At 36.0% G+C, this 15,271-nt stretch overlaps 2 protein-coding genes across 2 annotated transcripts in view; both read right to left on the minus strand.

Annotated features, from left to right (window-relative positions):
* LOC103995746 (probable phosphoinositide phosphatase SAC9) overlaps positions 1-11,897 on the minus strand; it is a 28,794-nt gene extending 16,897 nt beyond the window's left edge. Inside the window, exons 1-6 of the mRNA XM_009416427.3 lie at positions 11,609-11,897; positions 10,776-11,374; positions 7,986-8,118; positions 3,642-4,858; positions 361-468; positions 61-231 (exon numbers count right to left, since the gene is read on the minus strand). Coding sequence (XP_009414702.2) covers positions 61-231; positions 361-468; positions 3,642-4,858; positions 7,986-8,118; positions 10,776-11,374; positions 11,609-11,654 — 2,274 coding nt within the window. The 5' untranslated portion in view covers positions 11,655-11,897. The remainder of the gene's footprint in view (positions 1-60; positions 232-360; positions 469-3,641; positions 4,859-7,985; positions 8,119-10,775; positions 11,375-11,608) is intronic.
* A 1,426-nt stretch (positions 11,898-13,323) lies between these two features.
* The window catches only part of LOC103995745 (3-epi-6-deoxocathasterone 23-monooxygenase CYP90C1), a 2,628-nt gene continuing 680 nt past the window's right edge, over positions 13,324-15,271 (minus strand). Inside the window, exons 2-8 of the mRNA XM_009416426.3 lie at positions 15,023-15,172; positions 14,686-14,940; positions 14,490-14,579; positions 14,331-14,409; positions 14,095-14,201; positions 13,689-13,813; positions 13,324-13,586 (exon numbers count right to left, since the gene is read on the minus strand). Of these exons, the coding sequence (XP_009414701.3) occupies positions 13,493-13,586; positions 13,689-13,813; positions 14,095-14,201; positions 14,331-14,409; positions 14,490-14,579; positions 14,686-14,940; positions 15,023-15,172 (900 nt within the window). The 3' untranslated portion in view covers positions 13,324-13,492. The remainder of the gene's footprint in view (positions 13,587-13,688; positions 13,814-14,094; positions 14,202-14,330; positions 14,410-14,489; positions 14,580-14,685; positions 14,941-15,022; positions 15,173-15,271) is intronic.

A 15,271-nucleotide genomic window follows, 5' to 3' on the forward strand; every position in this document is an offset into this window, starting at 1 on the left:
TCATAGGAAACACTTAGCAAAACATTACAGCATAAAAGGCTTGTGAATGAGAAAACTAACCTCAAGAACAAGCTTAAGCTCATCTATACTACATCCAGTCCTAACATCAACAGTAGCTGGATAAGTGGAATCATCTGCACCATGTGATATTGTTAGAAGAATTTCACATACATGGCCAGGTTCTGCAAGATAGATAAAAAGTTCAACAACATCTGCAGCAGGAGGACACACCTGTGACAACATAAGAATTGTTTAGCTCAAATGACACTACAAAGTAGTAATTAACAGAAAAAATTAAACAAAAGCCCTCTGTACTAGAAATATCTAGAACCCAGACCACCAAAAATGAATATAACATACCCAAATTTGGTTCTTTTTCTTAAAACTGAGGAGACTAGAACCATTGTCAGTTGTTGGCAGGACAGTCGGAATTGGTTTTAGAAAACATCCAGATGGCCGTGATAATACCTGAATGAAACAATTGAGCAAATTTTTCATGTTTAAGCGAACATATTACTGCTTGAGAGAAGTATAGATTCCAATATTTACTTGGAATTTTAGGGCAGTCATTCAGGAATAAGTAATGCATTCACTATAAGTTATTAATTCAACAAATTATCAAGATCATCACCTCAGAAATTTTGAGAAAAATGATAAAAAAAAATTTGTAAATAAGATTATCAACTAAACTAACTTGAGGAGTGCAATAGATATCTCTCGATGCTAGTTCAACAGATTTACCCAATACATCTTGTACAATAGATTATATCAAAACACATGCCAGTTCATGGGATTCTAACACCATATTGAGATTCATTGAGAGCCTGAGACTGTGTTGTTTTATAACAGATCCTGACTAGCCAGCATAAATCCCTTGCCTATCAGTATTGGGTACTATATCATGTCAATATGTTACTAGCACATGAACTCTGCCATGAAATTTTAAACATTGATACACAATAGACAAAACTAATGCATCTCACTGTTGGATATTTACCTGATTATAAGAATCTTACAATCTAATAATCTATTTAGTAACTAGTTAGTGGTTTTTGTCTGGAAATCTTGGGGGCGACATCACATGCGCAGCGGAAGAAAAAGAAAACAAAATCCCCGATTCCCAAAGAGATGTTCGTCGTCGTGCGAAGATTGGTTCGCAAAATCCGCGAAACTGAAAAACTACGTATAGAGTAGATTGTGTTACCTAGGGAGATCGTATATCCCTATTTCCATGCAGATCCTTAGGAGAGGGTGAAGGAGGTCAAGCGTCCTCCTCTCTAGCGATGATCCACACAGCAGGGATGCGACGACACTCCTCAAAACTCCAGGCCTGCTCTGAGGTGGAGAGGGGAAAAAGAATAGGAGAGGCAAGCAAAAGCTCTAGCCCATGAGGCTCTGAATCCCTCCTATTTATAGAGGTCCCCTGTCAAACCCTAATGGGTCCTCCCCTAGTAGGTATTGGATCTGCATCCAATAAGACAAGGGCTCCGTCGGATATCTCAAATCCGAATCTCTACTCATCGCAATACCTATCATATGTGTGTGACCCTCTAGGCCCAATATCGAGCTGGCCGTGAGTTATACCTGTCAGAACTCCTTCTAACTCAGTGAATTATTATCTCTGTAATAATTCACTGGACTCATCGACTACGGACGTACTAGGCCACTACGCCGTAGTCCCCAGACGATACAGGGGAATCCAATCCATTGGACCTGTCTGTCCTCAGTTACCGTGTACCTATAGTCCCTCATCCATCTAATATCCCAGAGACCGTATATCGAGCATGGTGCTGTCAGACACATACGGTTTCTACTCGAGTCTCGCTCTAATCGGATTCTCCCGGAGAACTCTTTCTCTCTCAACCCGAATGACCCTGGCCAGGGATTTGTCTGAGCAAGAACACATGGGATATTCCTCTCATGACGTCAAGAGTGGATGATCCTCTATCGACACACAATAGCCCTCGTAAGGTCGACTACCACTCCCAATGACCAGCTGTACTAGATCTGGGACAGCCAAACCTATAAGTCTGGTATCAAAGAGTGGAGCACTCATACAGGACATCCTTGGTGTCTCAAGTCTAAGGACCAGATATACCACTAAGACTACGGAATCGCTGTTTGACAATAAGGCATCATCAACCATCCAGCATTCCGTAAGCGGATTAATCAGTGAACTTATTCTCCAATGAGCTCCTGTACTGTATCTCTAGTGTCCCTACACGAGCAGCTATGAGACCAGCTGCATCCATCATATGGACGGGTATACAGCACACCAGTCTATCCGGTTATCACGATGTCCCTCTCGAGTAATCTATGACCGGGATTATTTAGGATATATGTTTAAAGGTGAATCGATCTCATTATCGTGATCTCATCACGATCCGATTCACATTGCACAAATCCAAGGATATCACAATATATATATGCATATATGCAATAGTTATAAAGTGATATACGCCAAAATATAATAAGCAAAAAGATTATGTATCAAGTCACACGTGTCATCACTCACGTGATTGGCTTGCTGGGCACCTATGACTAGCAGTTTTATCATTTCATCATTATGCCCACTTGATGGTTTTATATAGTATATTTAGTACAACAAATATCCACCCAAAATTATGCACTAAATACAAAGGGAAGTATGCGCATATATTTTACAAACTGCCAGAATATATCATGTGAAACTTCTAAAGCTCAGAACTATAAAATGATCCCAAAGCTGACTAAGCTCAAAGTACACACATATGCTAGATTGACAATAGAAATCTTTCCTCACACCAAGGTTTACATATGCTAGATTGACAATAGAAATCTTTACTCACACCAAGGTTTACATATGCTAGATTGACAATGGAAATCTATCCTCACACCAAGGTTTACCATCTGGAACAGCATAGTGCATGGTGTTTACCACTCTGACAACTTACCAGTACACAGGTCAGGGTAGACCGAGTGGTACACCCAGTACAGAGCCTGTATCACCGGTGTAGGTTCAGTACCAGGCAGTTTCTTTTCAAGTTCTTCAGATTTTTTCATGATTTTTTCTGAAACTTGATACATACCTGTGTATCGAATGTCCATACACTGGTATGGTCCTGATACCAGTCCGAGCCCTGACTGACCGGTATAGTACCAGGACACAAAATTACAACCTTGCCTCACACTTTAAAGAATTTAAAAACAAATGAAAAACTAGATCTATTTATGTTGCAGAACATGAGGATCTAGAACAAAGTATTCCCTACTGCATACCGGGGTCATGAAAGTTTAGCCTTAAAGAACACAATTAAATGAAAGGTCAAGTGAGTCAGATATAAATGTGACTTTCGCATTGCTATATTCCGAATATATATTTCTCTGTTTGTAATCTTCCTCAACTAAAATAATGAATACATGAAAACAAATAAATAAATAATAGGTAACACTATGATCACAGGACACAACCATCAAGCAACGATCACATGTGAATAATATTATACAACCATATAATGTGTTACAAATTTAAGCAATAGGAAAGGGAACACATTATATACAAAGTAACTGAAAATTGGTAAAGGGAATAAAAGCATCCGAAAAGATAAATACATATGTGCATATCAACCAAGGAAAATAACTGTGAGAAAGAATGTATTTACTTTCAAAGGATGCATAGGTATGGAAGGAAGGTGCTTGAAAAGCCTCAGTCCGAGAAACATTTCCAACTGCTTTTGGCGAGAACTATCCACTATAACATTTTGGTATCGCCTCTGAAGTGTAATCTTAACATTCTGTGCTGCAGAAAACTTGCTAAACTTCCCACCATCATCATTGAATATATTTAGAATATGACTATGCATTGCTTTTGAACCAGTATACAATGTCGCATGAATGTCACCCGCTAGCAAGAAAAGGTCAGCCAGTTGATTTACTGGAGCTAACACTGTTGAACTCTTGAATCTATCAAATGACATGTCAAATCTCTTCCAGGGTTTGCCCTTGCAAGGATGCTCCCAGGTAGTTGTCCGTGTATTGTGGTTAATATAGAAATGTTTACCTGTTACAGAATCATAACGTTCCTCCCAACCGGGTGGCAAAGGACCTGTATTTCCACTATAATCTGCAGATTTGTTTATTGAAGAAAAGCCAAAAAATGCATCTCTATCAAGATATATGCCCAAGCGTTCACATTGTTCCACAAAAACCTGAAGAGCCCCAAAGTAACTGGCAGCATTTGTTCTATCTAATGAGTCTGCACAATTGAACCGTATCACCCCATTTTGGAGTGATCTCAAACAGAATCCACCGTCAAAGTCATCATTAGAGACCACTAGTCCTTTACATTCTTTGAGCTGCTTCTCTGAAGCAAAATAATTTCCTTCAGAAAAGCCAATAGCCATTGTAGGTGCCTTGAGATGTCTCCATAGCCCCTCAATTGTCTCTTGTTCACCTTTGGACTTTACAGTCGCATGCCAATCATAATTAATCAACTGAATAAAAGTAGAAGGAAGTTTTCCTGTAGATCTTACATATTTTACAGAATCTTTGAAATGTTCAACCAAAATGGTTTCTGCCTTCCCCTCGGCACTTCTTAGCAAGTTAACACAAATAATTGGAACCGGAGTTTTCTTTTGTCCCACTGCCTTCAATTCAGAAATTTGTGGACCATATCTCCTACTTAGTCTTTTATAGTACTGCAAACTTCCTCTGTAAGGATCCTGAGCAGAAACATAAATTTCGGCCTCTACAGCAATCTTCAACTCTGCACCCCACCAGATGGGTATAGTGCCACGTCGCCAGAGGTATGAACTAAATGAAACATTTTGCCCTGCCCGCTGAGGAACCCACACAAGCTGCTCACATTCCACTTCATTTCCTACAATAATAAATGTCGATGAAAATCCGTAATATACTAAATTGCACTATGATTCATCAATAGTAGTGGACTAGCCTAATAAAAAAAAAGGATGGTGTATGTTGCATGCAGAGACAAGTTAGTTTTAAATTAGATAAACAGGAACTAGCAGTTAATTTTATTTATTTGGACCAAATACTTATAATTAGTTTCAAGTTTCAACCATCTTTTCAATAATTCAATTCAGAATTACAATAATTAATAACAAGTGGAAATGGTGGTCTGGATCCATATTATACAAAACTACGTAACAATTAGCGGTAGTGAACAAGAACCAAGCTTTTAAATCTGAAAGCAAAAAAATAATAATAATAATAACAACCCAATCATGTCATCTAAGCAACATTAGGACATTTGGTATTAATTTTTAAAGCAAAAAAAGGGAAATATATTATCTATACATAAAAATAAACAAAGAAATAAAAAGAATAATTAATTTATGTTGCACACATAACTAATCAAAATGCATTTTGCCAAATCATGTCAAAAGCCTTATTAGCTGTGTATATTATGCAGACGCTTTACAACATTATTTTACTGATTTGATGTAAAATGTCACATATTGCAGCTACAGTAATTCTCCACTGAAAGAGCTTCAGACTAGAGAGTTAGCACGTGGTTGCTAATTCATTAGCAATAAAACAAGCGAATCATCATTGAAAGACTACATGAAAAGGTAAATGTAGCTAATATTTAATATCAATATTTGACCCAAAATTTTAATATATCAGTATGCACTGACCAGCATGTACCATAGGTGTACGACACTGCAGTTGTGTATCATACAATCAACCAACTGGCCAGTATCTGGTGTGGACTAGAATTTAAATCCTTGCTTTGAATGTTAAGATTGCTTCTCATGATCTTACAAGTGAAGGCAAAATTTAGCGCCACGGCAATGTGGTTCCTATATGACCCACATGACAGGTTCAAGCAATGGAAACAATCTCTCTATCAGTTGGGTTAAGACTGCATATATTGACCCTTCCTACACCCACATTGGTAGGAGCCTCATACAGCAGACCACCCTTTTTATATGACCTGTTACTGCACAGTATATTCATCTCTAGCATTACTCTCAACAAAGATAATAAACAGATGATATTCTAGAATCTAGAATATAACACAATTCATTCATCTCAATTACATCTTTTAATATCAAGTTTCTGACCAAAAACCAAACCTAGGAATGTAGATAATTTAAAGAAATAGGCACCATGGAACTATATTACATGAAAAACACCGGTATCAGACAATCTGTAAGATTGATGCATAATAAACTACAAGCAATATATATGCTCATCATTATGTAATTTGCCAGAAGATGTCTTATTCAAGCTCCATTTTTTGACTTAAACATATTGGAGGCATGACCAAAATGGCTCTTGACTGCAGATGAACAATTCTTGACCAAGTTTCTTTCCCATGATATTACACTCTTCATTATATTAAATTATTAATCATATAAGTAGCCACAAGATTCATAGTGTTGTCTTACTTAACCATCAAGCATGACCAGCAAATGCTCACTCCCTTCCACATTTATTACCTTTCCTCCTACTGCATCATACTTCTGTAGACTCAATAATATACCGAATTGCAAGTAAATTCCCTATAGACCAGACAGACATATGTAAATATCTTTATATGGTGAGTAATGAACAATTCAGCTTGATAGACTTTTGATGCAAAAATGAAATGGATGGATCATGCTTTTGTCTTGCACCGTTGATAATGAATAAAATACAGAAACAACACATGATCCAATAGCCATCCACTATTGAAGAACAATAATTTCTTTTCCGGTCAACAAAGGATGGAAAACTTAATGGCAAGACATCTCAGAAACTATTATTTACTTCTTCGACAATTACACATACTTTAGAGAACAAGAAGACATGAAGCTTCACAATCTATGTTTTAGAACGCAACAGGAGGTTAAATGGCTCTTCAAGAGTATAACAAAAATTATAGGATAGCTACTATGCTGCGCAAGCAAGAGCCTTCCTGATGAAGATCTGACACATTACCCTGACAAAGAATGCCAATTACAGAAGCTGATAAGCTACACCCAAATCATGCAAAATTATGTATTTAGATCACTAAGGTAACACTTTATCAATACGATGTATGGTAGGCAATAAATAAATCATCCAAAACTCAAAAATATGCAAAGAGAATGCATCGTTGTTGTTAGCAAGATCTTGTTCCAGCCTTAGCACTGTTGACTTAGGATTAGTTTCTATCACTTGCATCTAGACAGATGCCAAATAACAGAAAAAGAACATTGATATCACCATTCAATAACTATGAAGTGGGGTGATAAGAGATCTTGAGAAATATATACATGAAAACCAAGAGTATGACAGGAGTTATGCTTAGGAAAGATATGTTTTAATATATATTAGTTTCTAACCCTTAATTGCATCACCATACAGAAAAAATTTAGTTACTCACTTACAAAAATTGCAGGTGAACTTTTATCAATTCAGGGCCTCTTAGTAGTTTAAATCAGAATGCTTGACTATACAAGTAGTCATGCAAGTTTCTAAAAACTAATGATCAATCAGAGAAGATACTCCAACAACCTTTTGTTACATCAACACCTTCGACTTTGTTGCTGGTGGTTTGCAGGCAGCAAGAGGTACTAGATATTTTTTAAAATAATATATATATGTACATATATGTACATACATATATATATAGATATATATGTACATGTACATATATGTACATACATATACATATATGTACATATGTACACATATGTACAGATATATATGTATATATATAGATATATAGATATATATATGTATATATATAGATATATAGATATACATATGTATATATATACATATATATATATATATGTATGTATATGTATATATGTATGTATGTATATGTATATATATATATATGTATATGTATATCTATATGTGTATATGTATATATATATGTATATATGTATATCTATATATGTATATATATATATGTATATATATATATATATGTATATATACATATATATATATATATATATATATATCCATTGATAATAATATCGTGTGGTAATGAAGAAGTTTCTGACCTGTGCCACAACAAGCATTCAGACCTCTAGCTAAATAACGAGTGCCTGGATGTAGTCTGCTACGACGTGCAATAAGAGCTACAACCCCACCTTGCTGACCTGTACCACCAAAACTCCGGCACTCAGCAAAACCCTGAAAATGACACAAAAAATAATCAATGAACTTAATGAAGGAAGACAATACTAAGGTTTTAAAGAAGTATTTTGAGCACATCACATGGACCATTTGCAACCATAGTTGACTAGAGAGCTAAACACATTTTCTCAACTATGGAATAATTGGTTAAGCATTAACAAACATAATTTTCTAGAATTTACTAGCACATTTTTGGATAAGCATAGGGCAAAAATCTCATTTTCCACATGCAAAAAATCTGGAAATTGAAAAGTTCACTTTTCCTCTCTTCATAAATATTTTTGTTATCCTATCAAAAATTGAGAAAAAATAAGGGGAAATAATTTCTATGAGATAATAGGTGAGAAGGCTTTATTACCGGTCCAATGAAAATATAACTACAATAGGCTTTGAATTCTCAACATACATGTTCTACCGTCCTAACACCAAAGTAAGTGTCATATTACCTTGGGAGCTGCCTTTGGTTGGTGTTCAGTATGATACATGTTCAAAATATAACAATGATATTATTCCTAGCTCAACAGATGCTGATAAACACTGCAATACATGTTGACAAACTCTGCAATATTGATAATAATTTGTTTATTAGTCAGGTGGGGGTTTCTATATTTACAAATGTGGTTCTCCATCCAGTAGAGGATGAAGGGAAAAATCTAGCATAGAGACCACCTAAACACCAGTTATCACAGAATGCCATGCTCTTGCGAAAAAAAGGATCCTTTTTAATTCAATAAATAGACACCAATGTGATCATACTCAAACTATGAAATATATGCTGGTAATAGTAGCCATGACAAATTATCATATTAAACCCGAACCACCTACTTATACCCTAAATCTGACCTAGATATCAATAAAGCTAAAATACATCCACTTAAATCTCCATATAGATCTATGCTTGACCTAGGCCAATGTTGGATTAATTTATACATTAAAGCTTAACGCTAACTGAAAATTAGGATGCTAAATGGAAAATGTGAACAAAAAATCATACCTCAAATGCAAAAGAGGGAATTAAAGAGGAGTAGAGAGATCAAAAGGAATGATGCTTTGCTTGAAAATTTTGAGCATGGCTCTTTCTTTAAATAAGTTTTTTTTTAAAACTTAAACGTTGAGAGGAGTTTAAGGATAGCACAACAATGCACTTTAGAGTCTTGGACACAATACAAATAAAAAATTCCATTCCTTTTCACACACATCTTTTTTCATTTATTCAATTTCTTTACTCTTGCTTATGTCACTTTCATGGATCCATCTAAGTTGTGTGGTATACCAAGTTCATGCGCAGAACTCTTTTGATTCATCCTATTGCATCTGCCATATGAAATGGATATGATCTTTTCTAAATTTTGAAACATAAATGAATTTGTTAGCTTATCCGTATTCCATAAAACATAGTGAAGTTTGTTATCTCCCTTTCAGAATAACATTTAATTCAATTAAAGAATTAACACTAATGTATAGAGAGAGAGGACCTCATAATTTAAGGAGTAAACATGAAAACAATGGAAGCCACTAATTTTTTGAAATCATTAGAATTTCTAAATTCTTAGGTGAGATGCCTGGAAAAAAATAATGATCAGAAAGATTACAGAAGCAAGGACAAAGAGATTGAAATTTATATTTTATTTATTCAATAATATTTTCTAAATAAGTATGTTCTTAAACTGGGTGGTAATTTTACCATTTAGTATTAGGCCATATTTATCAAATACCAAATATATGTGTCTTATACATCAATTTTTCAAGCCAATCTTTGTTTGCTTAATCTCCCTGACATCTAGTTTATCATACATAAGTAGCCTCTTGATCCAATTTTAAGCTTAGCTTCTGTGAAAAATTACAAAGTGGTTCTTTAGTAAAGCTTCCTGTAAAAAGAATAACCAACTCACATTATTCAACACTAGTTTGCAATATGGAGAAAAGTTCCTCAAATCTTGATGTGTATAGTAGTATACTTAGTTCCAAAGAGCTAATCTCATAGAAGAGGTCACAGCATGTAATTTGAGGTTCTAGTCCAAGAACATCAAAAATAAAAAAATGAAGTAACAAAAAGGAATGAAGTCTGGTCTCAAATTATTATTATATTATTATGGTTCCATTGGCTAAACTTGTAGGTCAAATTTCACAAAATCATCCAAAAGATGTAATGCCAATCTTGCCAAGGTTCTAAATCTGGATCCAGATCAGTTTTAATTATATACGAAACCCATATAATACTTATGTAGTGGGCAGTACACTGACCTTGTGCCACCTAGTACCATTAAAAAATATTAATCAACCAGTACCAGGCCATATGGTCCGAAACTAGTCCTTGGTCAGACTGGTATTTAAAACATTGATTGAACCAACTTATACAGTCCCTTTTTGCATGGAGAAATCGGCATAACAAAGTTTCAAGATGGATAATGATGACTCTCATTAATTGTGCAGCTTACTCACAACAAATTTTTGGAGTGACCAACTATTTCATGATCACATAAGATAAAATCAGCAAGTTATGTCCAAGAGCAATGTAACATTACAGCAAAGAAATATAATTCACATGTAATAGGGTGCAGTGTGGCCTTTACATTCAATTTAATAATGACAGCAGGTTGAGATACAATGCAAGAGATAAAATAAACAGACATCAAACGACGTAAGTTACTTACCTGCAAAAGAATGACACAATGTTTTGGCAACCCAATATCTTTGAAAGGCTTTGAGAACCAACCATTCCAAACAAATTCATCATCTGGTTCCTGAAAACTCCTGCGGCTTGGGAAGGAGCGGGTAATATCCCTTGTTTCACAGAAATAATGTTTTCCATCAATGTCAAGCTCAGCTAATTCCTGAATGTTTTTTAATTCACCTTTTCCTTGGGGTTGAGTATTTTGAAGTTGAATCTTGATCCACTGACTTTCTGTGACTGTGTATACGCACCCACCACCAGGGAGATTTGGGATGCTAGCGGTTACCTTGGTTGCAACTAAAAGTAATCCGAAGCTCCCAAGTGATGCATAACCAAGTATAGCCCTACCATATATATTACTCTTACACAGCAACCTTGATCCATCCGTGACATAATTCATAGCCTGTTCCTCGGATCCAAAAACATCCTTCCCAATCTTCCCATCGTAACGCAATGCGCCAGTAGTTGGATCCACATATATTACTTGGGTATCGGGCCGTGATGATAAGCTAATGATAATATACACTTCGCTATTTTCCAGCACAACAACACGAAGAGATGTTTCGTTTGAATAACCACCTGATTGATGAAAGGGGAATCAACGAGCTCAACACTTGATGATACATACGAAAGACACAAGGATCTGCAACAATATGATCACAAAAATTGCATCTCGCATCGAGAAAAGATTTTCTCGATCATCCTTGAACTCGGGTGTATAGCTTTAAGGAAGGATTACCTGATGCTACAATCAGATCTACCTTGAAATAGATAAAATAAACAATGATTTTACATGTTCTTGAGGATTCTTACCGGGTTGGGAGGTATCCCTCCTGTTTCCAGTCGGTATCCTTGACATCGCCGGCGAGGTAGCGCCGGACACGGTGCGCTTCCTGCCCTCCCCTCCGGTCCAAAGGTCTTGATCTACACCGACCGATGCGATCCCGATGGCAGGTTCGGTTCTTATCTGATGGAAGTGGAGGCGTAAGAAGGCGGTCGGCGTCGAGTCGCCGATGGGTGGTGCGGAGGCGACACGGGTCCGGCGAGGCCAAGGGACGAGGATCAACCACAGAGAGCGAGAGAGCGAGAGAGAGAGAGAGAGAGAGAGGACCAGGACGAGTTGGTCTTCGTATTGCTTATGTTGCGACTCTCCAACGGAACTTGGAACGGGTTCGGGTTAACATCCGTTTAGACTGATGGAAGGTTTGTTCGAATCCGATCCGAACCCGACCCAAACCCGAGTTGGAAAAGTCTGACCTGGTCTCGGTCGAGGAATCAAGCAACCTGACACGATCCCAGGCCGAGCCGATAAGTGATAAGACTCGACTCGACCCAATCCATTAACTTCGAGCCAAATCCTGTAGCATCCATTTGGCGGATTAGCTCGAATCCACTCGAACCTGACTCAATGTCAAGCAATCTAACCCGACCCGAGCCCGAGCCCATAGTGATAAGACTCGACTCAACCCAAACCGCATCCATTTCGCTCGAACCGAAACCCAACTCTAATTTGGGGTTCTAAAATTGGAGCTTTCAATCTGCCATTGGGTCGAGTTCTATTAATGGGTCGAGCGATACCCCAAAAGGACTTGGGGAATGCGTGCTTGGCCCAAACCCAAGTCGACACATTACTTGATTAAGATGTTTTGATCTGACCCGACCTGTGAATCCAACCGATCGTCGGGTTAGATTGACTCAGGATCAAGATTTCCACCTCTTGGTTCGACTAAGGAGTCTAAGGATGGGTTGATGCATGAGTTGACCTATTAAATAGTCCTCCCAAAATAGTATTTTTCTCATAAAATTATTGGAGAGAGAATATCATATTAATAAGAATATTTTGGTTCATTCTTAATTTGTTTCATCTCTTGATTATTAATAATAAGTTTACTAGTACACCAATTTAAATATTTGATTAGCCTCACATGTCAATTGAAAGTCCCATCAAAATAAGATGGCATATAATTATGCTAATTATAACGTCAAGTGATTTGATTTTGACTCTTTACATCCGTATCGAAAGGATATTTCTCGAGGCAATTAATTTTGTGGGAATCGAACTACTTTGTAATATTTTGACTTTGGATTTATTATCGAGTAACTAAAATATATTATAATAAAAAAAATATTTAGATATACATGTTAATTAAATTTGTTAAATTAATAAAGCACCATACACACTATTTTGTGATGAGGTTCCCTTTTTTTTTTTGATAACACATTTAAGATGTGTATTGAGTTCAAAAGTGAATTTGATGTTTGATAAATTTTATCGAATAATAAATTTTCAAATGTTGATGTTATCTTAAGATGTTAATAAAAAAATTTAAATTATTGAAAGTAATTTGTGATATTATATAATATTATAAGATTGTAAATCCAAAATATTATTGAAAGTAGTTCTAAAATCTACATGAAGCCTCAATTAAGACATCCCAGTTGATTAATATATTATTATTATATAAATAATTGGTCTTGTGCAAAGAAAGTGGACAAAAATCTGATGTTGATTTTTTTACCAATGAATGGGTGAAAGAAAGACCTTGAAATAAAAAATATTTTTACTCTGTAGACAAAATATTAATTAGTGACTAAAATTGTTCTTTTGCACATACAGTGACAATAAATATGTTGCAATTATTACCCAGGAACAATTATCAAGGGGAACAAGATGAGGAGAGTCTATGAAGTATAGATCTAATCAGAAATTGGTGACACTATGACAGGGAATTTCTTCTTCATCCTGACTCTTGGAAAAGTGGTGACAGTGTCAGGTTCAGCCTCCACCCAACTGCAAAGATTGATTTCATGGCAAGTTAAAGATTGATTTCATGGCAAGTTAGTAGTCCTGTTGTTGATAACCAAAGGAGAGAGATGTATCAAAACAATGTACCTGAAACTAGTAATGAAGTGATGGAGAATGACTGCAATTTCCATTTTGGCCAGATGGTAACCAGGACAAAGCCTCTGTCCACCACCAAATGGAGTAAAATTATTCTGGTTGAGTTGTCCTTTACCCTGGTTCATCAAAATAAATTTCTTATACAATCACATTAAAAAAAAAAAGTTCCAGTCTATGCGGACTCGAATCCTAATTTTTGTATCACAAAGGAGCAACCTTACAATATAGACCAATAATAAATTAAAAAAAGAAAATGTACCAAGCAACCTTACTGTATAGACCAATAATAAACGAGAAAAAAAAAACAATATAGACCAATAATAAACGAAAAAAAGAAAATGTACCGAGCAACCTTATGGTAGAGACCAATAATAAATGAGAAAAAAAGAAAATGTACCTCCCATCTCCATGGATTGAATTTAAATGGATCCTCATAAATTTCTTCATCCATGTGAACATAAGAGAAAGATGTCATAATACACCACCCTTTGGGAATTAGATAACCTGAAAATTATGAGCATAATTCCATATATTATTGATTTGATCAAAAAAATATTCCACCCAGGTATCAATACAAGACTCCTACTCACCAAAGTAGAATGAAAACCAGTAATGGAGCAGTTAGAAGTCTACCTTTGATTTCAACATCCTTGAGACACCTTCTCCAAACAGCATTGACAATGTTTGCCATCCTAAGAGTCTCATTGATCACCTAGAAGACAAAACAAGTTCAGTAGATCATATAGTTTTTCATCTTATGGGAGTATGGTTCTACCAAACAAAAGTGCTCACATTTAGAGTAAAAGGCAATGATGTGTACTCAGACCAAGTATAGGGTTCACCAGATTGGATTTTTTTCCTCTTTAGTTCCATGTTCTCCTCCTAAAATAAGCAGCATGAAAATAATTCTCAAGATCAAAGCTTTGTGAAAATTTAGATACCAGAAGAGAGAAACAGCTACATTTCAACAAGGTTGGGGTTGTTGTACCCGTAATTGCTTTATCGCAGCAGGGTTATCGGTCAGATACTTTATCGCAAGAGTCGTAGTCATAGGAACAGAGTCCTGCCCTGGTATCATCATCTCTATGATGGCTCCGCATATGAACTCAATTGTCTTTTGATCAGATGCATCATGGAATTCATCAATCAGAACATCAACGAAACTTGACAGTGCTCGATATTCACCTTTCTCCACCTTATATCGTATGATCTCTTTTATCAGCTCCACCATTTTCTCCTTGGACTATAAATTTGTCCCAAGTCATAATAGCTTCATTTGAATACTAGACATTTTATAATAAGAATGTGTTGAGAGGGGTGCATACCTTCACTGACTTGTACAGTGTTGTTCCAGGGAATTTGACAGGGATACATATAATGGCCTTGATAAGTTCGTAAAATTCTGTCCTTATAAGATCCATTTCTTTCCCCGGATCAATTCCTAGTAACATTCTGACCAATATTTCAAACGTAATCTAGAAAATAAACAGAGGATCAGTGAAAAAAATGTTGCAAAAAAACTATTTTTGACACTGAAGAGGGCCACCAGATATAGACATCATTGACGAAATACT

This window comes from Musa acuminata, chromosome BXJ1-8, assembly GCF_036884655.1.
Source record: "Musa acuminata AAA Group cultivar baxijiao chromosome BXJ1-8, Cavendish_Baxijiao_AAA, whole genome shotgun sequence".
Lineage (NCBI taxonomy): Eukaryota > Viridiplantae > Streptophyta > Magnoliopsida > Zingiberales > Musaceae > Musa > Musa acuminata.